The sequence below is a fragment of the Muntiacus reevesi genome, chromosome 1, assembly GCF_963930625.1.
Source record: "Muntiacus reevesi chromosome 1, mMunRee1.1, whole genome shotgun sequence".
Taxonomy (NCBI): Eukaryota; Metazoa; Chordata; class Mammalia; order Artiodactyla; family Cervidae; genus Muntiacus; species Muntiacus reevesi.
Window position 1 is genome coordinate 175643460 of NC_089249.1, and position 24501 is coordinate 175667960.

Here is a 24501-nt window from a genome sequence, read left to right on the forward strand (position 1 = left end):
ATTGATTCCACATGTATATCTTGTCCTCTAAGTCTTTTGTGCTTAAGTTAGTCAAAGCTTGGTTCTGAAGGGATTATGGATGAAAACCAATTGCTTCCCTAGGAAGCAGGAGGGCCAGCACTGCCCTTCTCTTGACTGATGGCAGCACCAGCCACCATGGTGCACGGGTTGAGGGCAGACCCCCAGCTCCACCTTGGCAGGCAGATGACATCTGTGCCTTGGTTTCCTCATCTACAGAGATAATAAAACACCTGTTTCATTAGCTTGTTGTGAAGATTATAGGAATCAACCAAGTCCCTAAATAAGGCTCAGATGAAGGCATGAGGCAGCCTCATGAAATGGAGCTAGGAATGGCTTCATTTACCTGCATTGGTGAGGTGTGGCCACCACGGGCCTGTGTGTACTCAGGCTGTCCTATAGAGAGTTCCTCAGCAAGACAAGCACCCAGGCCAGCCCACTGCACCTTCACTTGCTGCCTTGCTTCAAGGCCTTATCTTCTCTCTCCAGGACTCCTGCAACAAGCTCGGGTAGTATTTATCTGGTACATGTTATATGTCAGGACTGGGGAGGAGGGTCAGACGATGTGAAACACAGAAGAGGAGCTGATGGAAACAGGCACTGGCCTTGACCACCAGGAACAAGGAAGCTCAGGGTTTCAGCAAAATCACAGAGGGGCACTTGCACCCCTTTCACAGCTTTCACCCCTTTCACCCCTTGCACAGCTTTCAGCCCTCTCTGAGAAAGTGATGTCGAAGCTTAGAAAAATTTAGGGTAAAGAAAGAGGAAACTGTCCCCAAACAGAAGTAACACCATGAATTTTGTTCTTGACTGGTCTTGCTGACCCAGGTTTCCTCTTTGCCTGTCCCCTCTTCCACCAGCTCTCAGAACCAGAAGCCCCTTTTAGAAAGGAAACTTGATACTGTCTCACCACCCTCTAACACCTCTCAATGGGGCTTCTGAAAATAAAATTCTAACTTTTTGGCCCTTTCTTCCCTGTCCACGAGGTGAACCTCTTCTCTCAGATGGCTCACTCCTCCAGGAGCCCTGCACAACTCCCCCAGAGAGCCTGTTACCAACTACACCAGGACGCAAAGGGACAGGAAAATAATGTGTACTCAAGAAGCTTGAGAGTCCCTTGGACTGCAAGGAGATCCAACCAGTCCATCCTAAAGCAAATCAGTCCTGAATATTCATTGGAAGGACAGATGCTGAAGCTGAAGCTACAATACTTTGGCCACCTGATGTGAAGAACTGCCTCACTGGAAAAGACCCTGATGCTGGGAAAGACTGAAGGCAGGAGGAGAAGGGGACGACAGAGGATGAGATGGTTGGATGGCATCACCGACTCAATGGGCATGAGTGTGAGTAAGCTCCGGGAGTTGGTGATGGATAAGGGAGAGCTGGCGTGCTGCAGTCCATGGGGGTCGCAGAGTCGGACACGACTGAGCAACTGAACTTAAGCAGCTAGAAATTAGAACAATTTGAAACAGATTTTTAAAAGTAAGTACTTTACAAAAGTGTAAGCGATGAAAGAAGGAATAAAAAAAGTTGGGCAACAGGAAAGGGCCCACCGATTCTACGGCGGGCCCCGCGAGCACCCCGGGGAGTTTGGAGGCTGCAGGTCTGTCCCGACCGTGCGGGCTTTGGCAGGGTACGGGGGGCGGGGGGGCGCTTCTCTGCATTCTGAGCACGGTGATGGGCATACAGCGGGCGCCCCATCCACCGAGCCGTCCGCATCAGCCTGGCCGCCTCCGCGGACCACGCTGCGTGACGATCCGGAGCCACAGGCCCAGACCCAGCACAGGACCAAATGAATGGAGGCATGAACACAGCTCGGAGTCCCAGGAGCTCTGGCGCGCAGGCTCGGGATCTGACTGGGCGACCCGCCCGACCCGCCCCCCTGTCGCTACTGGCCAATCAGCGAGGGTCGCAAGATCCGTGCCCGCCCCGCAGCCAATGAGCCAGGCCCCAGAGCCGGCCGCCGAATCCAGTCCCCTTTCCCAGTGCGCACTGCTGTTCGCATTCAGGCTCCAAATAAAGTTCTTCGGGCCTTTGAATTTTTTTTTTAAAGCGCCCGCTGCAGTCGCCGCCGCCGCCGCCTCAGGCGAGAGCGGCCGAGTCCCCGCCTCGCCACTTCCGGTCCCGCCGCCCGGAGCCGGTGCAGGCTGTGAGGGGCCGCGTCTCGCTGCCGCCGGCCGGCTGGGGCATGGTGTTGGGCGCCGGGCCCGCCTCGCCTGTCTCGGGGTGCCCAGGTGAGAAGAGCGCAGCCCTGCGGCGGGCGGCGGGCGGCCGCCGGCCGCGGGAGGGCGGCTTGGCTCCCTCGGCGCCGGTGCACCCGGCGGGCGGGCGGGCGTAGGGCCGCCTCAGGCCGCGCCGCTCCTCTCCTCACGGCCGGGCGCTGTGGGGGGCCGGAGGGCCGGCGGGCGCCGCGGGGCGCGGACTGGAGAGTGCGGGGCTGGGGCCGGGGCGCTGGCCGCCTCCGGCTCCACGGACAAGCTCGCCCGAGCCCGGACTTTGGGGGCACACCGCGGCCCCCCCTTCCGCCCGCCGTCTCATGGGGAAGCTGCGAGCCGCATTGTCCGCGAGGAAACGCAGCGCCCAGCGGGCTCAAGGTCACCGGTCCAAAGTGGCTGGAGGCGGCGGGACTCGGACGCGGGCAGCCGGACTCTTGACGTCCGGGGGAATCGGGCTAGGCCCGGGAGTCGGGGGGCGCCCCTGAGGGTGCGGAGGAGCCGGGCGGCCGCCTCGCCGGCGTGCCTGCGGCTTCCCACTGGGGACGACCGGGGCCGGTTTGGAGGGTCTTCCCGGGGCAGAGGATGGGGAAGGACATCTTGGACCCATCCCTAAGGCCGCCGAGTCCCGGCTGCTGTGGAGTCTTGGGTGTGGCCCTCCCTTCCCCGGGTCTCGGTTCCCTCATCTGTCATACGCGGGATCGGGCCCGCCCCTCTGCCTTCCCTCCAGCTCCCAAGTGGGGTCAGGACGGTTTCGGAGTGGCCGGAGAAGGCTTCTTGGAGGAGGTGCGGGAATCTGCTGCCTAGTCATCGGTTATCCGAAGGAAGAAGCAGGATGAAGTGGTGAGGGGAGGCAGGGCATCCAGACCTGAATGTCAGATTGAGCAGAAGCTTCCAGAAATGAGCGAGGTGTCGCTGAGAACAGGGAGGAGGCCCCTCTACTTTGTACGGAGGGTTCCAGGCTGGTAAGGGGATGAGGCAGAGGAAGGGCCCACGTGGGGGAGATGTTCAAAGAATCACCAGGAGGTTAACTGTTAAGGGGCTTGAGGACCTCCACCGGAACAAACTGCCCCTCAGGTAGTAGGCAGGGCAGGGGGAGGCAGGTTGACCGCTCCAGATAAAAGGGCTGGGCTCCAAAGGTCATTAGGCAGCCAACCACTGAGCCAGGTGGGTGGGTTCCTTGGGCCCTGGCCTTCTGAAGGAGGAGAATGGGGTGTGGACATTTTTATGTCCTGATCTGGGCCCCTTTTTGACTGTGGAGTTGGTTACCCCTAGTGACATGGGGTTCCACCTTTTACACTTAGATTGGGACTCTGCCAAGGCAGGAAGAATTGTAACTAAGGAGTACCCCACCCTATTCTCTGACTGGCGCCTGTACAGGTGGCCTGGCTTGATTTTGCAACTGCAGGCCAGAATGCTGAGTACTCCTTGATGATGAACCTAGTAAACTGCACAGGGGCTTCCCTGGTGGCTCAGTGGTAAAGAAAATGCTTGCAATGCATGAGACTCAAGTTGGATCCCTGGGTTGGGAGGATCACCTGGAGAAGGAAATGGCAATCCACTCCAGTATTCTTGCCTTGGGAAGTCCCATGGACAGAGAAGCCTGACCGGTACTTCCCTGGGGTTGCTAAAGAGTCAAATACAACTTAGCAACTAAACCACAGTAGTAGCACATAAAAATCTTTGAACAGTTGCAATAAAGTCCCACCCAGAGGAAGAACATAAATGGGCCAGTTACAACTTAAGGAATTTAGAGACTGAGTGTGCTATTCAGTGTAATTGATTTGTTACTGAAAATGCTGCCATGGTCAAAGTGTAATTTTTGGTAAAAAGGAAATTTTAGTTTTAAACCAGGTCTTCAAAGGGTGAAGTATATCGACGAAGGAAAAGAGAATTCTGAAGCAAGCCACAGGTGTTCAGTTAAACTGACAGCCTGAATAATTTATTTTCATTTACATCTCTTTGCACAGAGTTAAATTAACAGCTATGGAACATGCCCAAATTAGACCTTTGGTTTATCCCTAAAGTGGTATATGAAAATGATACAGATGATGGAGAAAAGTTGGTCATTATATAATTAGATTTCTTAGAATTTTCAAAATATATTTTGTCTTCTATGGAAAAACGGGACATCACAGTGTTTTATATCTTGCTTAATCAGAGCCCAGTGTCTTTTATTAGGGGTCACAAACTTGTTGAATATTGACAACCAGGAATCTGACTAAATGGAATTGCGTATGGGGCATACTCTGCCCACAGAGAAGAATTTAGTGTGGGGTAGGAGTGTAAGATAATTAAGCAGAGTCCATAGGCTGAGGTGACACAGAAGCATCTTGGTGTGAGCCTTTCTTTGTGTCAGTCGATCTTGCCAGGACCCTCTGAACAGCCCCTTTCGTGCAGGTCCGCAGGGAGCTGGGTGTGGGCCAGTCGTGTGCCCTGGGACCCACTCCACTGGGCTCTTTATTATGACTTTCCTAGGGTACTGCCTACCGAACTCTCTTTACACAAGCTGTGCTTTTGTTTGCCATGTTTGTGTTACCAAGGTCAGCTAGAGTTTAAAAACCAAGTGGACTTTGTGATAGATGGAGATCTTGGCCCATCATCAGGCCACCCTGTCCATGTGGCAGGACTGGTGTCCTCAAGTCTGGGTGCCTGGCAGTGGGCTTGGTCGGGAGACAGACACTGCTTTGGGATCCAGATCTGCTTGAGAGGTTAATAACAAGCTCCCTGGAGCAGGACTGGGCGGGGAGGTGGGGGTGAGCAGGAACCCCAGACTGTAGATGGTGCTGCTGTCCCTGGTAACTTGTGGGCTGGAGCCCACAGGTGTTCCTGACACCACCCCAGTCCTCCCTCATGAGATTGCTTTGTCAGCTGAAGCGATAGTCCCCCTCGCTGGGTGAAGCTGAGATGTGTGTTAAAGAATTATGTCCTCTCCATAGGCCCACCTGGGGAGACGGCATGGTAGAGTGGGAATAAGGAAACTAGTGATGGCTTGGAGTCACATTTTGACCAATTTTACTGAGGTACAACTGAAGTCCACTATGCTGTACGTGTTTAAATCGTGTGATTTGATCAGTCTTGATGTGTGTATATAGCCCTGGAACCATCACCAGCTTCAGGATAGAAACAGCCCCATCATCTACTCGTGGGAAACCAGTGTTTCTATGGTGACCTCTTCTAGCAGCTGAGTGGCCTCACACAATCCAGATCCTGGGCCCCAGCTGTCCCAGAATCCACATCCATGAAAAAGTAGGAGTCAGGGGAAGGGGTCCTTCCCAGAGCTGACATTCTAGGAGCTCGTGAGTGCTGACGTGTAATAGAACTGTCTTTTGAAGCATTGAGACCAGTGGTTCCTAAAGGGATTAGGTGAGTGATAGGTCCTGTGTAGTTCAGAAGAGCATATTCAATATATTGTTTTCATAATAGCAAATAAAATCTTATAGTCTTTGTAGGGTGGGGAGATACACAGATGATGGTGTGAAAAGTGAGGGACCTGGATTAAAATGGCTGAAGAGATCACTTAAGTGTTAGTCGATCAGTCGTGCTGACTCTTTGCGGCCCCATGGACTGCGGCCCACCAGGCTACTGTGTCCATGAGATTTTCTAGGCAAGGATACTGGAGTGGGTTGCCATTTCCTTCTCCAAAAAATATCACTTGGGAGAGAGTTATTCTTACAGTTTGACTTTCAGGACCTTGGCCTCAAACTAAAAGTTCTTTCCTTACGTCGGTTTAAATTTTTCATCTGGAAGTTCTGGATCATTTTCTCTTGAAAATGATCAGAGTGATATTGCAAGAAAACGATACTAAAACAACAGAGGAAATTATGAAAATATTGAGCTGGTGATCAATTTTTGTCTTCAGTCAGACGTTTCAGAGTTCCTCTCTGACTGGTAAAGCATGCAGGAGTCAGGAGGCCCGTCAGGAATGGCGGTTTGTGTACATAAAGAAGGCGATGCTTGAGGACAGTTCTGTCTGTAAACACTGCTGACACCTTAAGTCCTTTTTCCCAAGCAGTCAGGTGCATCACCTGTGCTTGGTTTTTATTGTCCTTCCCAGTGAGCTGTCAGGGAGGGAGCCTGCAACACAGTGGGCTGGAAGCAGCCCAGTGAAAAGAATCTAGTTTGGGGCATTAATTATAACTTAATTAAGTTGCTATTGCCTTCCAGTGTGAGTACAGCACAATACACACAAAAGTGAAGATGCTTACTAAGGTTCTAGCCACACCTTTCTTAAAGGAGTGGGGGAAGCGTTGCGGTGCTCCCTCCTCACCAGGGGCGGACACTGGGGCCACACCCTCAGAGGCATGGTCCCTGCAGCAGGGGAGGGCAGTGAACAGTGGTGGGCCCATGTGGAACCCGTCAGTGGAGGCTGCCGTAGACAGCTGTACATCCCAGGGCCTGCTCTACATCCCAGGGCCTGCTGCTCAGTGAGTGTTGAATGCTTGGCTCTCCTTTAAAATTTTCATTCATACTTTAAAAAAATCAGATTTAGAGAGGCATAGAGTTTACCCAAATTCATTATGGAGGAATGTAGTCTTATTAATCTATCTTACATGCTACATTTTTCTACAACTAAATTATGGGAAAAATTTAAAAATCACCTTACCTCATTGTCTCAGTGTCTGGAGATGAGTGCTTAACCTGCCTTTGGCCTTTCAGGAAAAAGGCAGCAGTGATGCTGACGCTGGCAAGCAAGCTGAAGCGGGATGACGGTCTCAAAGGATCCCGGGCGTCAGCCACAGCCTCTGACTCCAGTCGGCGGGTGTCTGTGAGGGACAGGCTGCTTGTTAAAGGTAAGGGCCACCCAAGTGAGCTGTTTTTATATCCCACAACAAAATGATGTCTGGCGTGTGGCTCTTTGGGGATATGAAGCAGCCTGTTGCTGCTAAATAGAAATACCTGTTTCAAGATATTTTTAAATATGACTCCTCGTTGCTTACAACAGAAGGACTTTGCCCTGTGCACACACTGTGGGAATGCCGATGGCAGGAAAATGGTATTAGAACTGTGATGTATCTTACATAGTTGGGGTGTTCTCTAAGGGGCCACCAGAGTGCTAGTGGAAGGAATAAGGCGCCAGGGACAGCAGACCCACGACTCTGGTCTCGGTGCTGTCTTAGGTGGGGGGTGGGGTTCATCCTTTCTCCCAGACTCCTCAGCACCAGAGGATCTCATCTGTAGAGGGAGGGTAATTTCTTAGGGTCCTTTTCTCTCTCATTCAAATCACAGCCTTAGGAGAACCTTGTACAAAATTGATTCTCTTCACAGAATTAATAAAGGTGTCCTAGAGCTGTGTAGTGTTTGGAGAAGGGTTATGTAGTGTGTGTGTGGATGGATATGTATGTGTGTGAAACTTGTGCAGTTAGTCATTGAACAGAGTTGGAACTCTTGAGTGCAAAGGCAGTTTCCCAGGATCATGAGACCCACAGAAGAAGAAACGGTTTCCTTGAAATACCTTATACCTGGCAGCACTTTTTTACTTTAAGACGCATGTTTACATTTTGTAAGTGTAAGGATCCAAGAAGCACAGAGTGTTAACTAACTTGTTAGAACCGCCTGTTTCATTTTGTATTAGGTGGACACCATGGGGTTCCTGGCGTTTGCATGTCTGGGAACAGATCTGATGTGGGAGACCTGGCATGTATGAGTGCCCCATGCTGGGCCTTCTCAGAAATAAAGCACCGCTGCGTCTGTGAACAGAGGTGCTGGGTTCGGGGAGACTGGTGGTGCCCTTGACCCTGCTTTCTCTCTGCCTCTTGGGTCCTGATGAGCTCTGGTTCTCCCAGCCTGAGGGATGATGGGCTAAAGATGGAGTAAGGATCGTTTTTTGACATTTTGTTAGTACTTGCTATGTCAGGGAGAGCATAGACTGCATTCAGTTTGTTACAGTGCAGGAAGTTTACCCTTTGGGCACTGAGGGTGGGGCCTGGCTGTAGCCCCTTACTTGGAAGGCCTGGTAAGACTTTCCTGGCTCCTGGCTCTAGGGTTCCATCTACAGAGAAGCCAGGAGCCAGACAAACAAGCCAGGGAAGGGGTTCGATGCTTGAGGTTGTGGTCCTTCAAGGGGAGGGTGTTCTAATGCCAGGGAGTTGTTATGAGGGAGAGTTGTCCTGAACTCTGCGGGTGGGACACTGGCACAATAGACAGTGTCGCCTTCTTTCCATCTCCTTGTCACGGCTGATGGCAGCTGCTGTCCACTGAGCACTTGGGGCAAGACCCTCTGTTGGGGACTTTATGGGGCAGTTCTTGTTTGACTTTGATGAAGCCTTGCCAGGTGGGTAGTTCATTTTACAACTGAAGAACTGAGGCTTAGAGGGATTCAAAAACTTGCCCAGGTTTCAGCTTTTTTGTAGCAAGACAGCCAGACCCACATTTTGGGGTAGGGAAGGCACTTGGGGAGCAGAGCCTGAAGGAGCAGAGCAGAGGTGTGAGTCCACAGAAGACAGAATTCAAGAGGCACCAGGCCCCACCACACCTCCTCCTGCTCAGGGACTCCCAGGGAATGCCCAGGTGCCTCCAGGGCCTGACGCAGCCCAAGGGGGCCCGCTGAGGCCCACAGTGCTGGACTCGGTCCCAGCGCCTAGAACAGGAGATGTCTTTGCCTGGGTTGACAGGCTGGATTGAGGTCTTTTGGTATGAGTCTCATCAGGGAGAGGTGCGGAACCTCCTCGCGAGGCCACCAGTTCTTTCTCCCAGAAACACTGGGGGTTATTAGGGTTCTGGGCCCCAAAGCACTTGCAGTTGATGGGTGTTTGTGCAGCAGGACTCAGAGTAACACGGCTCTCGTGTGATCTGCTCTCTCCCTCAGGCTGGGGGCGGCCAGGCTGACTGAGTGGTGAGTAGTTTGGGCTTCTGGTGGGGAGTAGGTGGAGAGGAAGGGTGGGTCTGTCCTGAGAGAGGAAGCTGTGGCAAGAGGTGCCTGATAGAGGATGCTCTGATGGGTGATGATTGCTTGGTCCACCCCTGTAGCACTGCTTCTCCTGGTTGGATGTGGCCGCAGCCTTCATTCTGGGGATTTCTGATGGTGGAAGTGAAGTCTGATGCAGTCCATGGCTCCTGTGGGCCTGGTGAAGCCCTTGGAGGAGTGATAATTCCAAGAATCCCTTCTAGGTGAAACTCCCCTTTTGAGGCTTGGAAAAAGGTAGGTTGGTTGTCTGTGTTCAGCAGGATTGCTGCAGTCAGGACAGTCACCCGGGGCTGTGGCTTTGCCTCTGGCTCCTGTGAAAGTGTTACTTGTGAGGATCAATAAGTTGTAGAAAAGTGTGTTAATGTGTCTTTGGGGCTCAGTGCTGTGTGCTGAGCTCTCAAAGTGGGGAGTTTGGCATACCATGAGGTTATTGAATGGTGTCCCTGGGACTGATCCTCTGGAGGGTGGTGGAGCAAGCAGGAGCAGGGAAGAGGGAGAGCTCTGACGAAGGCCCCAGGACAGACAAGGGCCTGTCGGTCTGCTCCTGCCCCTCTGCTCCGGGGCCAGCTCAGCCCTTCGGAGCAGACCCCAGTCAGGTAAGACTGTCAGGCCTTCCTGCTCTCTGTCGACCAGTCTGGCCCGAGGCAGGAGCTCTGTGCACCTCACAGTTCCCGGAAGGACTGAGAACTGAAGGCTGTCTGCTGTCAGCCCTCACTGAGAGGGCATCTGGGCCGTGTGCCCCATATCCCAGAGGAAAGACCACAGACGCTTCCAGGCAAAAATATTTTTTTATCTGGTCTGTTGTCGTGCTTGGATGAGCTTACACAGTAGGGGATCTGGCTCGGTGTACATGGCCGTGGGGTTAACATGGGAGGTTGAAGGTTCACAGGGACACTCGTCTCCAGTGGTGAGGGCCAGTGGTGGCTGCACAACTGAAGAATTGTGGGCCTGGTTCAGAAGGTGACAGGTGTAGCCAGCTGTCCCTGGAAGCACCGGGGCCTGCCTTGGAGCAGCTGGCCAGCATGCTGGCCCCTGGGCCACACCAACTTTTCATTTACATCCCTAAGGGTCACCCTCAAGGACATCCTCCAGGCTGGAACTGGAGAGGTGCTTGCAACAGCAGTCCCTGAGGTAGAGCAGTTGAGTGTTTCTGCGTGAAGACTGAGGGCTGCTGTCTGTCCTGAGTCCTGGGAGCTGGGGATGCTGGGGGGAGAGTGTTGGGTCTGCATTTCCTGTTGGCCCCAGAATGGCTAGGAGCTATTCCCTGTGTTCTCAGCCACAGGTTGGGGGCGCTGCTTTCTGGTGGGCCTTTGTGGTTCCGCTGGGTCTATTAGTTCTGAGTCTGATGATGCTCCCCACCTCCCAAAAAAGCCTCTGGGCAGAATGGTCTACTTTCTTCTTTCTGAAGCTTACTTTTCACATAATGGGAACATGTCAGCGTGTCTCCCTGTCCTTCGACTTATTCATTTGACGAAGATTTTACTGCCCAGTGTGTGCCAGCCTCCTGTTAGTGACCCCTGAAGACCTCTCGGGGCTCCAGACAGGCTGACTGGAAGCGTTTGCTAAATGTGGAGATTTGGTGTTGCGCTGACTGAGTTCAGGGCCAGGTCTGGAGTTGGAAACTACAAGGACTGATTCTGCAGCCTTCATCCCCTCAGCCCCTGTGCCCCAAGTGGCCCCTGGTGTTCTTGTTTCCATGGCTGTGGCAGCTCTCTGTGCTCCTGGCCTGGTTTGCCGAGCCAAGAGGCCTGGCTGCCTACCTGCATGGGCTTTCCAACATCCAAGGTGCAGGTGTCCCAACAAGGGGCCACATGCGGCCTCCCTGGTTGAGCACTTCTGTGCCCACCGGAGCAGTCCAGTGCTATGGTGGTATAGGGAGGGCTCTGGTCCAGGGTGCTTCCTGGAAGAATGGGCGAGAGAGAAGCATTTGTTCTCCAGAGCTTTTTTGTCCTTGCCAGCCCTGCCCAGGACTCTGGAGGTGGGCTGGCCATGCTGGCAGAGTGTCCAGAGCATTTAGCAGCGTGTGAAGTTGTGGGCTATGTGTTATAAAATGTGTTTAAAATAAAACTAGGGCAGTAGCCCAGAGAGGAGGAGCCCTACTAACGTGGAGTAAGGTGGTGGCCCACGGCTCCCCTTTAATGCTTTCTTACAGGGTTTTAAACACCAGTGAAACCGCCTGGGAATGTGGCAGCCCCCTTGGACTTGCCAAATAGCCCCAGATAGCCCTGGATCTGGGGAAGGCAGGGCCGGCGGGGGTGGGGAGGATCTGTGCAAGAGGAGTGAAGGTTCCAGTCAGTTTTGTCTGCTCATGTTGGGAGTGGGTGGTTGGACGCCATGGGACTCCACCCCCATCCAGAGCAGTCTCTGCTGCAGACGCTGGTTTTCAGGGTTACATCCTTGCTGCCCCAGAGTGTGGCGTAGCCCTGATTCCTCTCCTGTGGCCCTCTTTCTGCAGTGTGCTGCTGGAAGGCCCTTAGACTGAGTGGAAGTGGCTCAGTGGGGGCTTGGCCTCAGCTGTAGCAGTGCCGTCTCTGGGAGTGGGATGATGCCCTTGGGGCAGGTGTCTCTCCATAAAGGCACTGTTCATGGACACTGGCAGTGCAGAAGAGGCACTCAAGGCGTAAAGACATACAGGAAGCTAAGAGGTAAAGTCCTAGATTGAGAAACCTAAGAAGTAGGGGTAATAGAGGTAAGAAGAGGCAATCGAGTCTTCAGGGCAGCAGCTTCCAGCTCTACCTGGGTCAGAGGGCACAGCTGTCCTGCCTGGGTTTCCTGACAGTGCTTGGAACTGGCTCCTGCCCAGAACCATTGGCACCTGTGATTGGGCTTGGTTTTAGTCAGCTCAAGGTACCATGATAGAATACCACAGACGTGGGAGTTGGGGGGGGCCTGGACATGGGGAAGGCCAAGGCCAAGGCATTGGCAGATTCAGTTCCTAGGGAGGGCTTCCTCGCTTGTAAGTACCTGGGTCTTTTCCCGTAAGGGCACTAATCTTATCATGAGGGCCCCACCCCACCTCATTTAACCCTAATTACATCCTAGAGGCCCCACCTTATGTCATCACGTGAGTTTAGGGCTTCAACATATGAACTTGGGCAGGGGGCTCAGTTCAATCCACTACACCTTTGGAATGCCTTGGTCACCAACTGTATGAGGAACAAAGCTCCTCATATCTCAGGATGTCCACACGGCAAGTACTGCTGCTCTGCTGGCAAGTGTGCTTGTTGGTCAAGCATTTCCCAAGCACTCCATGTGTGCCAAGCTCAGGCCCAGGGACTGGGGTCCCAGGGCTGGATTAGAATGTGCAGCCCCCACCATGGATAATGTGCAGGTTCCAGGGGTGGGAAGCAGCTGGAGCACTGTGTTGTGAGCAGCCCACAGCAGGAGGGGGGTCCATGCTGTGTGGGGGCCATTGTGGTAATGGGTGGATTTTGTAATCTGACATTTCAGTGCAGTTGTGCTTCAAGTGGGCTCTGTGGTTTGGTCTTTAGTTAGAAAGGAAAAGAGTCTAATTTCTTAGAAGGAAGTTGTGCAGCCACTTAATTGTGCAAGGTGCCAGGTATCTCTCCAAAGACTGGGCTGGTGAGCCAGAGAGGTGTTAGCATCTTTGGTTGGAATAGGCAAGACTTTGGCAGTTTAAAAATAACTTCTTGGTACCTTCCAGGTGGGGGTAGTGAGTGTCCTTCGAGCAGGGCAGGACTGCTGCTCTGCCAAGAGGCCTCTCAGGCATGTAAAGCAGATCGCTCGTTTGTTTGGTCATAGTCTTTGTACGTAGATTCTGAGTTAATTGGGCTTCCCTGCTGGCTCAGCAGTAAAGAATCCACCTGCAATGCAGGAAACTCAGGTTCAATCCCTGGGTTGGGAAGATCCCCTGGAGAAGGAAATGGCAACTTGCTCCAGTATTCTTGCCTGGGAAATTGCATGGAGAGAGGAACCTAGTGGGTTACAGTCCATTGGGTTGAAAAAAAGTTGGACACAACTTAGAGACTCAACACTTTCTGAGTTAATTGCTGTTAGTGAATTACTGTTTGCCCTCATTTGAAGTGTACAGGTGTCATTTGTGACCCCTCCCTGAGAGGAACACTGCATTGTAGTTCATTTATCTTCTGTCCTGGGCTGGACCAAAGTGTCAAGCTTCTTTAATGAAACCCTTCTACCTCTAAGGTCACATTTCTTGCACGCACTGATTCTTGGTCCAGAGGCCCTGACTGTGGTTGTGGTCATCACTGGACTGGGTTTGGGGGCTGCCCTTCCTGGCCCTCATCTTCCTTCCCCAAGGGAGTTACACTGACGGGGAAGTTCAGGCATAACACACTTCTTTGGAGTTTGATTCTAGACCACGATGTGAAATTATTAAATCCGTCTATGAAAATAGCTGTGTGTAGATATTTTAGCTTGGCAGAATAGCCAACAGTGGTTTCCTACACTTGAAGAGAATAGTAAGATTCAGGGGCCTTGGCCCCACCCAGGCTTTTCAGTGTAATTGGTCTGGATGAGGGGGTGAAGGGTTGCTCAGCAGGTACTAGATTGTGGGGATGGATGCACAGCTCCAAGTTTTACTAAGAGTTACTGAACTGTAAACTTGACGTTGGTCTGTTTACACTACGTGGATTGTACGCCCCCGATGATTGTGTGCAGTCAGGGCGGAGAGTCCCTGTCCCATGTGAGGCATCCTCAGCTGAGAGCCTCTCGTCCCCCGACCCCATCCCTGTGTGCAGGGTCCGTTCTGTCTCTCGGTCAACATGATGCCCTGGTCAGTGCCTCTCTGCCCTCCTGCGCCCAGACCTCACCTCTTCCCTGTTCCTTGGTGCCAACCTGTCTTCTCAAGTATTTCCCTTCTGTCATGTGGCCCCCTTTCACGTCCTCTGGGCACGTTTTCTGTTTCACTGGGCTTTTGTGAAACTGAATGACCAGAGCTCTTAGGACAGCAGTCAGAATAGGCCTGCCAGAGAAAACTGGGTCCCGGGGGCAGCATCGGTCTCTCCAAATGGTCCTCAAGAAGGGTTTCTTGTAAATTCTTACCAATCAAAAGCTAATAGTGTAATAAATATGTAAATAGTATTTGCCTTAAAACTATATAGGTTTCATCATATGGATAATGTTTATTTAGAAGTGATTAATATGCACAACTCATTTGGTAAGATGTGCACTTTTTTGATAAAATGAATGCCCTGTGTGCACTGTTGGAGCAGAGCCAGGTCCTTGACCCCGTCCTGGTCAGAAGGCCCATGTGAACCGCATCAGAGCATTCCTTTGCCCAGTGCCCTGCTCTATGAAAGGCCTGGAGAGGGTAGCCTGTCCCTTTTCCAGGGGATCTTCCTGACCCAGGAATCAAACCGGGATCGCCTGCATTGCAGGCGGATTTGTTACCAGCTGAGCTCCCAGGGAAGCCCATGGAAGGGCTAGAGTGGACCAGTCGGAAAGAAGAAATGGAAAGTCCTCAGGGTCATTATAAGGATGGTGCTAGTGAACCTTAGAGGATCAGCAGCATTTTGTTTTAAGTGCGTATATTCTAATGCACCACAGCATAGGAGTACCCAGAGGATAGACCCCAGGCTCGCATTTGATCACAGACTGCCCTTTGTTTCTTGACTCCTCCCTCCCCTGCCCCACCTCACTTTCCTGGTTACCCATCCCTAATGCCTGGACCCCAGAGCTAATACGTCTAGTGGGCCAACTGTCTCTACCCAGATTGTCAACTAGTTGAAATCAGAGGCCTGGCTCTTCCCTAAACCCTTGGCCTCAGAATGAGATGGTTGGATGACATCACTGACTCAGTGGACATGAATGTGAGTAAACTCCAGAGATGGTGAAGGACAGGGAAACCTGGCATACTGCCGTCCATGGGGTCACAAAAGCTCAGACACGACTTAGCAACTGAACAGGTCTTCCCATGAATGCACTCAACTCTGCAAACATCAAGGCCCCCCTCCCCACCTGTTCCCTCCCGCCTCCTCACTTGAAGGAGTTATTTGCTCCTTCGTGTTTTGTAGTCTGGTTTCCGTCTTTCCACTTACCTTCCTGCTGGTTTGGATGAACTCCACAGGGTCTGACCCACATCCCGGGCTCTCCCTCAGGCCTCATCCCCCTCGTACCACCGGACCAGCATGCTGTCTCTGCGGAGTCGCTCCTGCATTTCCGCTGGTGACTGTCCCTGCTCCTGTCCTCCGCTTTCTGCCAGAGGTCTTCCTTCTCACCAGCCTCTCCCTTCCGTGGGTCTCATGCTGTCAGGTGGCATGACTGCAGGGGCTTCCATCCCTGGTCGTGAACCCAGACTCCACTCCCTCCGTCCCACCTCTGTCGCCCTCCCCCTCAGTGGCCCCCAGCCGCACCCCCACACAGTTGGCCCATCCTTCCATCCACCTCACTTCCGGGCTTGCCATCTCTCCCTGCCGGTCAGGAGCAGCCACCTCACAGCTGCCCTGGCCCCCGCCTTGCCCTGTCTAAAGCTGTGCCCTTTAGGCAAAGTTTCAGATATGTCAGAGGCACAGGCGACTTGCCTGCCCAGTTGGTGGGGGCTTTGCAGCTTCATCCTGGCAGAGAGGTGCTGGGCCTGAGCACCGAGTGCATGCCTGATGGAGAGCCCCAGAGGAGAGCGCTGGGGCTGAGGAGCGTCGCCCCAGGAGCAGGCTCCCTTGGGTGTCGGCGCACCCACAGATGATGGGGCCAGCGCATGGGCCCAGCGGGAGGCATAGCGTTTCCTCTTACTGGAAAAGTTCGAGTGCAAACTGGGCGAGCCCTCACGGGAAGATGAATCTGGAAAAACTGGAAGAGGCAGAGTTATAAATAGAAATCAGATTTTGAGGGCAGTAGTTCCACTACTTGGGGGAACGAGATTTTCAAAACCACTTTAGTGACTGTTTACCCGTAGGTAATTTCTGTTAATTTTGGATGATTCTCATTTGTACTAAAGTAAAATCTCAAGGGCCCTTGACTGCACTTGTTGGCATCCTGCAAGTCATTGTGTGTATTTGAAAGCAACTTCATGGCTTAAAGTTTAAGCGTCAGACCCAAGTGTAGATTTTGGTTAATTCTTTTTTTTATTTTTTTCTTTTGGTGTCTTGGAGGAAAATGCCAATTTAGAGCAGGTGATTTTATGTGGAGTAATTAACTAATATTAACAGTAATCTCTTTGTTTCCACAGAGGTTGCAGAACTTGAAGCTAATTTACCTTGTAAGTATAGCATCCCCAACCAAACATTAAATGTTATAAAATAAATTGCATGGAGAAGCTTGTTTTATGTTTTAATAACTTTACATAGCAAAAAGCCTATTTTATATGTGTATTAGGAATAAGCTTGCATTTTGTGCAAACAGGTAGCAGGGTTTTTTCGAGGCCCTGGGAAGGAGAAGGTAGCCGACAGCACCCCCTCTCCTTACTGCCGCAGGAGTGCGTTGGTTAGGGCTCGTTCCTCCTGCACACATTCTGTCCAATGTCCCCTTCCCGTGAAGAGGCATGTGAATCAGGGATGCACAGTCCTGTTCTTGTTAGTGATGGCACCACCGTTTTGGTCCAGAAAATACTTATTTGTGACTGGTCCTTGTGCCCAAGGTTGGACAGCGGTGCTGTCTTTATGTCTTCAGGTCCGCTCCCCTTGCTTGGTCCTTCCCACCTGACACTGGGCCTGACTGAGGGCCTCACTCGTGAGCAGGCGTGCCTACCTAGCGTTCACTCCTGCGATACGTGTCATCGATGCCTTCCCAAGCCCTTTGTGGTGTGCAGGACCATCGAAGTCTAAATGCTTTGACCATTGTAGTGCTTTTTGGAATTAGAAGTTTTTATCATTACACTTGATTAAGGCTAAGGACGTTTACGATTTCAGTGAAATATTTTATACGTAGGTCTCCTAGTCTGGGCAGATGCTCGGGAGAGCTTGATACAGAGGCCTATCTCACACAAGGTGAGAGAGGGCCTTCTCCAACCCCACTGAAAGTTGGAAAGATCCTTGTGGGGTGCAGTGCTTCAGTGGTTGTGCAACCAGTATTTAAGGGTTAGTACATACTCCTTGAAAAATTCTTTTAAGTATATAACATTTATATATGAGTATAGTGGGTTGTGCTAAAATATATTTCTTAGTGTTGGTCAAGAATGTCTTAAAAGTAGCTGGATTGGTTGACTTTAAAGTTTCCTTCCAGGCAGAACAAGAAGGAAATGCTTTGGGATTCTATGAAAAGGTTATCTTTCTACCTATGGAAGTATTTACAAATGGTTTGCTTTAAAACGTTCCAGGACAACAGGCACACAACTGTGTGTGAATAGGACAGGGAAGCAAGGTCGGTGGAATCCTGAAGCCGGGTGGCAGCTGCGTTACACTGTTCTCACTCTTTTTCCTCTCTTCTTTTCAGATTATGTAATAATCTAGTAAAATCCAGTTAAAGAGGAAAATGATGTGGTCCTTCTGTTCTGAGCCCCCATCATGTCTTCCCACTGGCCCCCCAGCTTGAACATATATACTCATGCAGACATTTAATCAAAGACCATAAAAACCCAGAGATTGTCGGTTAGTAAACCATAGAATATAGTTTAGCTTTATCTAAAAGGTTAGTTTGAAACAATAAAACTATAATTGGCTTTCAAACCAGGATTTTAACTGGATATCTTAGGTTTGAAAAAGGCATGACCTATCTTCCCAGGCCGTACAGGTGTGTCAGATTAAACCCACTACATGCTGCATGCTTCTCTCCATCTTCCTGCCTGCTTTCCAAGTCATAGTGGATACAATATAAATCAGTTTATACAGACAGCCAGGCTTTCCACAAGTACATAGCTCATTCTAAAGAGGAAATAAGAAGCCATGAAAGAACAGATCTTTCCTGTCTAATTCATAATCTTTCTAAAATATTAAGGCAAACAAAATAACTTGCCATAGAGCAATGCTGCTTAGAAATTATTCAGAACTAGTTTGGAACTCTGTACCTGCAAGTTTATAGAGGTGTCTCTGTTTGCAAAAAATAAAAAACATCTCTTTCAATTAGATGGAAATACTATGAAAGTCTTAACCTGTGTCTACAGACAGAGAAAAAGCTTAATTCTGGAGTTTTAATAATTAATGGTTTGCCGTTCCCTTCTCTAGTTTAATGATGCCCCTACACTGAACGAAAACAAAACCTGAACTAAAACAAAAACCTGACTTTAACTTTTTGTTGTCATTGTAGGAACTTAGACTTCTCTTTAGCTTTAAAATATTTGGTTCTTTCTGGGAGTTTTACTGTTTTTGTTTTTTTTTTTTAACCCATCTTGATAATTTCTTTATTCTTGGTGGGTCAGTCTGTATTAGAGGGATTGATGTCTATATCTGTCCCTTTGTTAAATGAGAATATGAAGCATTAAAGACAAATGGATGGTGCCAATTTTATCTAATTAATGAAGCATTTCCCACACCCTTGTCATATGTTTTTGTTACATATATTTCACTAGAAAAATGGCATTTATCTTTTCAAGTTAAATTAGGAAAAACAAAACCCATTTAAACTACTGTGCATGGTTCAAATGTGTCTTGGGTGAAAACCTTGGATTCTTCAGTCCCTGGTTCCTTTGTTTCAGAAACAAAGAGAATGACAGTGTGATCTCTGAGACTCTGTCCCGCTTTTCTAGACTAAGTTACCTTTTACTCTGCATTGATTTTTCTGAAGGATTGTTGCAAAAAAAAATACCCCACGAGCAGTTCTGCCCTGTTGTTGTGTGTCATATCTGGCATGTTCATGGAGTAATGAAATGAGGCATAGACTAGCTTTAATTTGGGGGCTAAACTTCCTTCTGTTTGATAACCTGTGTGGTCTTGGGCCGGTCATTGTGCCTCTCTTGGCCTTCGTGTCATCTTTCACAATTGATGATGTCAGACTCGATGGTCTCTAAGACTGTGTCCCAAGCTAAAGTAGAATCTTTCTCTTTTGGATGAAAATTCATACCGTGTGAAACTAGTCAGATATTTCCAGTAGGACTTGTAAGAAATTGTCAGTAGACAACTCAAGGAATTTAGCATACTATTTTCCAGGTTTATAAAATACAATTTTTATCTGTATTCCCTCCATCTTCCTTCTATATTTAATCCCTTGGGTATTTGCTCTTCTCACATGTCCTTTCTTTGAAGGCGGCAGATGTCGGCTGTGGCCACCTTACTCTGTCTGCAGCAGCGCTCTCAGGGGGCTCTCTGTTAATCCAGACACGCTGGTGCGGCTCACGTGGACCGAGTGTCACCATCTGAGTCAGCCGAGCCTCATTCTGCCAGCAAACCAAGTGGAGTTACCGGTTGGGTTGTGAGGATGTTAGGGGGGAAAAAAAGAATGCTGTGGCCTGGGCATGCGCTCCCTCAGCTGGGACAGGTCTTTGTAACTTTTGTATGTTGTGGTGGGTACAGACCAGAAGTGTGGTCTGGGCTCTTTTCCTGGTTTTTCTATGTTTAGCTCGTCTTTACCCACATACATTAATCTCCCTGAGGTGTGATTTCCCTTCTCAAAGTAAAGTAGCACCAGTCTTGACATTAATGGAAAGAGCTCTGTTTTTAGGAACCATTTAAAGGGTGACAGATAACATGGTCAATTTGGAGTTAACTAATAAAAACCTGTAAGGAGGAAGACACATGACAAGTATCAGTGGTTTGCAATTTGAGCACACTGGCATGATTATTACCAAACAGATAGACGAAATCTACTGGTTTGGCCTGTCAGCTCCTCAGCAGCGTTAAACTTTCCATGTACTTTGAAGTTTGCCTCAATGTAAGGACTACCACTAGCCTTCCTGACGAGCTGTTTCTTTTGCAGGTACGTGTAAAGTGCATTTTCCTGATCCAAACAAGCTTCATTACTTTCAGCTAACTGTCACCCCAGGTAATATTCTTACATGTGTATGTGTTAAAGTGATTTTCAGAAAGCACATTCTAAAGATTTTCCAATTCTATAATCTTTGGTTTGATTTGTCCTCTAACTTTTTGTAAGTTATGACAGCAGTGACATTCCAGATGAAGAGGAGATGCATGCCGTGTGGTCAGATAAAGCATCGTGAAGTGATCTGAGGCATGCGGCATGTACTCTAGGAACCGGTACAGACTTTAACAGCCCGAGGGAATAATGGTGGAGGCTGCTGACACAGAGTGAAGAGTGCAAGCCCCGAGGTCTTCACTGGGTTCAGATCCTGCTCTGCCGACTTGCAGCAGCACGGCCATGCCTGAATTGTTCAGGAACCTGTCTCAGCTGCAGCCCACCCAGCTGCAAAGCGGGATCAAATAGAACCTATCTCATGGGACACTTGTGAGAATTAAGTAGACAATGTGTGTGAAGCTCTTCAGCCCAGGTCTAGCAGAGGAAACAAGCAGATAACCAGCTGTCCTCGTTAGCACTGATAGGTGTCTAAGCTGATAGATATTTCTCGTTGGTCATGCTGAGCCGCTGGAGAGAGGGTGTGGGTCTTTCCTAGTTACGGTGCGGTTGGGGGTGTACAGCTTCCAACACTGCAGCCCACCAGAGTTCATTTGACAGAGGGCGTTGTGCCGTGGTGGGCTGGCTGGGGAGAGGAGAGAGCAGGGCAGAGAGAATTAAGCAAGGGGATGGAGTACTGTGGAGGAAGTGGAGGATGGTGTTTTATTTGGGAGGTGGAAAGCAAGTGGAAACTGGGAATCATGAGTCATTAGCTAATTAAACAGTGAAGGAGAATGCAGAATTTCAGTGGGTGATAGTGAATCCGCAAATAAGCCCTCGTGTTTTCTGCCTGCAGGTAGGATGGGAGGTGATGTATGACAACAGGAGAAATCCTACTTTCAAAATGTGCTTGAAATCTTTAAAAATTTCATGTAATCTGTGTGGTGCTTCTACAGTCGTCTCTGGAATGTATCCATATGTTCAGTCTGGTACCATCTCCATTGTCTAAGTTGAGCGAGCACCAGAGTAGAGATCCTAGCACCAGGGCACTGTCATCAGAAATGGGCCTGACCCCCAGAGAGGACTTTTACCTGTGAGGTGCGGGGGGCTCTTACCATCCTTTGGCCGCCTTCACAAAGATGTCGCAGGTTTGCTGTGTGTAGCATGGGGTACTGAGCACACTCTAATGTTTCCTGGTGACCAGAGGTCACCATTATGAGCATCACTATTACTGTTACACACTGCAAGGTATTTTCAGAAATGACTGTGGTGATTTAGATTGGTTCTCTGTTTACTAAGTGGTCTCACTCTTGTCTGTTTGTAGTGAAAAATTTTCTTCCCTCTGCCTTTTTAAGCATTTTCAGTGGCTCTCATGGATTCTGCTGTTCTGCCCAAGCTTGGGCTTTGTGGTTCTCAGCTCTTCAGAGACCTGTTTGCTTTGCCAGGCTCGTCGCTCTCTTACATGTGTCGAGTCCAACCTCTGGATAACTCTTTCTTTTTTTTTTCCTTTTTTTTTCAACTGAATGTTTTTACTGAATGACGTGAACATTCTCACTACGGTTGTGTCTCTGACACCATCTTTGATGTTCTTGTTCTTGGAGCTGTAGCACGAGTGTTCCTTCAGGTGAAAAAGCAACTTGTGTGTTGGTGCCTGTGGCTGCCTGGCGCTTGAGTGTCCGTGCCTGGGGGCGCGCGCACGTGGAGCTGTGTGGTGTGCTCGTGTTTGTGGTGTCAGTGGGGCGCCTCTAGTGAAGTGGTGCTGTCTGTGACAGTGAAGCTGCTATTTCTCTTGCCCTGGATTATTCAGAGAAGCATCACAGACATCTGCCAACCCCAAAAGCTTGCCCAGTATCCTGGTTTTTTATAAAAACTTGGTGGAGTCGTGCTGTCTTTAGTATTGAAGAGAAACTATAGAGATAGACCCGAGTAGTAACAGTGTTTTAACAGTATATGGAACAGGTGGTTTTGAAATTGGCTCATTGTGGCCAGTAATCTTGGGATGAAAACTAACATACAGGATCTACATGTTTAGGTGGTTGGGGGGGAGAGTTGCATCTGCACTTGAAACTCAGATCTCTTCTTTCTCTGGCTCCTGGCAGAATAGTCTCTGTTTGTACTTGGTACAATTTTTATAGTTTTGTTTGTTTTTGGAATATCCCTCATGCTTGGGAATAAATGTACTCTTCAGAGAAAAGATGGAAATGTAATTAGGTGATGGAAGAAAAGAAAAGAACTAAATTTGGAAGAAAAAAATCTCCACATTAACTCATACAACAAGAAACAATACTAGAAAGGGAAATGAAACAAAGCAAAAATCTCAAGACTGGCTGAAATACCCCCTGGTGTCATCTGTGAAGTCAGAGGTGTGGTTTGAAAAACTGGGCCTACTGACTTGTGGAGGTCCCCCCAGCCTGCTCCCATTGTGGTATGGTGACTTGTAGGCAGAGGGGACCATAGACAGTTTTCATTTCAGGTTTTACTTTTTAAATAAATTTTACTGAAGTATAAAATTATTAACAGTAAAGTGTGCTAATTTTAACTGCAGAGCATAATTAGTGGTGCAAAATGGACATATACCCTTGTGTAACCTTAATCCCAGTAAAGATTTTGCAGCATTCCCGAAGTTCCCTTCTTCCTCTTTGCAATCGATTCCTCACCCCCTGCTACCTATCCAAAATTGCTTTCTGATTTCTCTTATTATAGTCCTTAAATTCCTTGAGTTCTTGAATTTCATTTAAATGGAATCATACTATGTACTCTTAGTCTCTGGCTTCTTTCTTGTTAACATGTTTTTAAATTCATATGTGTTATTGTGGATAGTAATATTTGTTGTATGACTATGATGAACATAATTATTTTCATATTGATGGGCATTTTAATTCTTTCCAGCTTTTGGCTATTATGAGCAAGACTGCTCTTGGCATTTTCACACCATCCAAATTTGTTCAGAATATTTTCTTATTAGTCTGCTAATGTCTGTGGGATCTGTCCTGACATCCCTGTTTTTATTTCTGATGTTGGTTTATTTGGATCTTCTGTTTTTTCCCTTGATCATGTTAGCTTGTGGTTTATCCAGTTTATTTTTTTGGAAAGAGCAAGCATTTGTTTTTCTGAGTTGTCTGTCCATTTTATTGATTTCTGCTGTCTGTGATTTCCTTCCTTGTACTTTGGGTTTAAATTGCTTTTCTTTTTCTATCTTCTTAAGGTGGAAATGTAGATTGATTTTAAAAAGTTCTTTGAAGGCAATGTTGGTTGAGGTATAAGTTACATTATTTTACTTGGCATAATGCTTTTGAGTTTCACCTGTGCTGTATTTGTGTCTTTTTATTGTTGGGTTTTATTCTGTCGTATGGGTGTATACCACTATTTACACCAGGTTATTGATGAACCTTTGTGCTGTTTTTACTTTGGGGCCACCATGCGTAAAAGCTGCTGTAAACCTTTGCGTGCAGGTCTTCATTTGCCAGTGGTTTTTTTTTTTTTAATTTTTACAATGTTGTGTTGGTTTCTACCATTCAGCAGTGCAAATCAGCCACAATTATACTTACATCCCCTCCTCCCCCCGCCCCTCCAGATCATCACAGATCGCCAGATGGTGCTCCCTGTGCTACATGGCATCTTCTCACCAGCTCTCCATCTTGCCCCTGGTAGAGTATATATGTTGATGCTACTTTCCCCACTGTGTCCACAAGTCCATTCTCTACATCTGTGTCTTCCCTGCAAATATGTTCATTGATATTTTCCTAGATTCCATACATTTGCATTAATATATTGTATTTGTTTTTCTCTTTCTGACTTACTTCACTCTGTATAACAGGCTCTAGGTTCCTCCACCTCACTAGAATTCAGATTCATTCTATTTTATGGCTGAGTAATATTCCATTGTATATATGTACCACAGCTTCTTTATCCACTCGAGTGTTGGTGAACATCTAGATTGCTTCCATGTCCTGGCTATTGTAAACAGGCTGCTATGAACGTTGAGGTACATGTGTCTTTTTCAGTTATGGTTTTCCTCAGAGTATATGCCCAGTAGTGGGGTTGCTGGGTCATATGATAGATTTGTTCCTAGTTTTGTAAGGAATCTCCATACTGTTTTCCATAATGGCTGTATCAGTTTACCCTCCCACCAATGGTCCCCTTTTCTCCACATCCTCTCCAGCATTTATTGTTGGTAGATTTTTTTTGATGATGGCCATACTGACTGGTGTGAGGTGACACCTCATTGTAGTTTTGATTTACATGTCTCTAATAATTAGTGATGGTAAGAATAAGTTTAGCTTTATTAAATAATGGTGTACTGTTTTCCAAAAAGAAAGTATGTTGCATTCCTGCTAGCAATGAATGAGCATTCGAGTTAACCTACATTCTTGCCAACAGCTAGTGTTATCACTTTTTTCAATTTTAACCATTCCAATGTGTGTGTATCTCATTGTGACTTTGATTTGCATTTTCCTAATGACCAAAGATATTGAGCATCTTTTCTTGAGCTTGTTTGCTCTGTTTATA

The 24501-nt window shown here is 48.7% G+C and overlaps 1 protein-coding gene across 3 annotated transcripts in view; it reads left to right on the top strand.

Moving 5' to 3' along the window:
* The first annotated feature begins 2082 nt into the window (after positions 1-2082).
* Positions 2083-24501, top strand: part of UBE2F (ubiquitin conjugating enzyme E2 F (putative)) — a 46746-nt gene continuing 24327 nt past the window's right edge. For 2 of the 3 annotated variants that reach the window (XR_010660822.1, XM_065917158.1), the window contains exons 1-4: positions 2083-2252; positions 6891-7024; positions 16283-16312; positions 19900-19965. Coding sequence is in view for 2 of the 3 variants with exons in the window: in XM_065917158.1 (XP_065773230.1) it covers positions 6907-7024; positions 16283-16312; positions 19900-19965 (214 nt within the window). In the remaining variant the exon portion in view is untranslated. The remainder of the gene's footprint in view (positions 2253-6890; positions 7025-16282; positions 16313-19899; positions 19966-24501) is intronic. The other variant, XM_065917159.1, reaches the window with a different exon arrangement.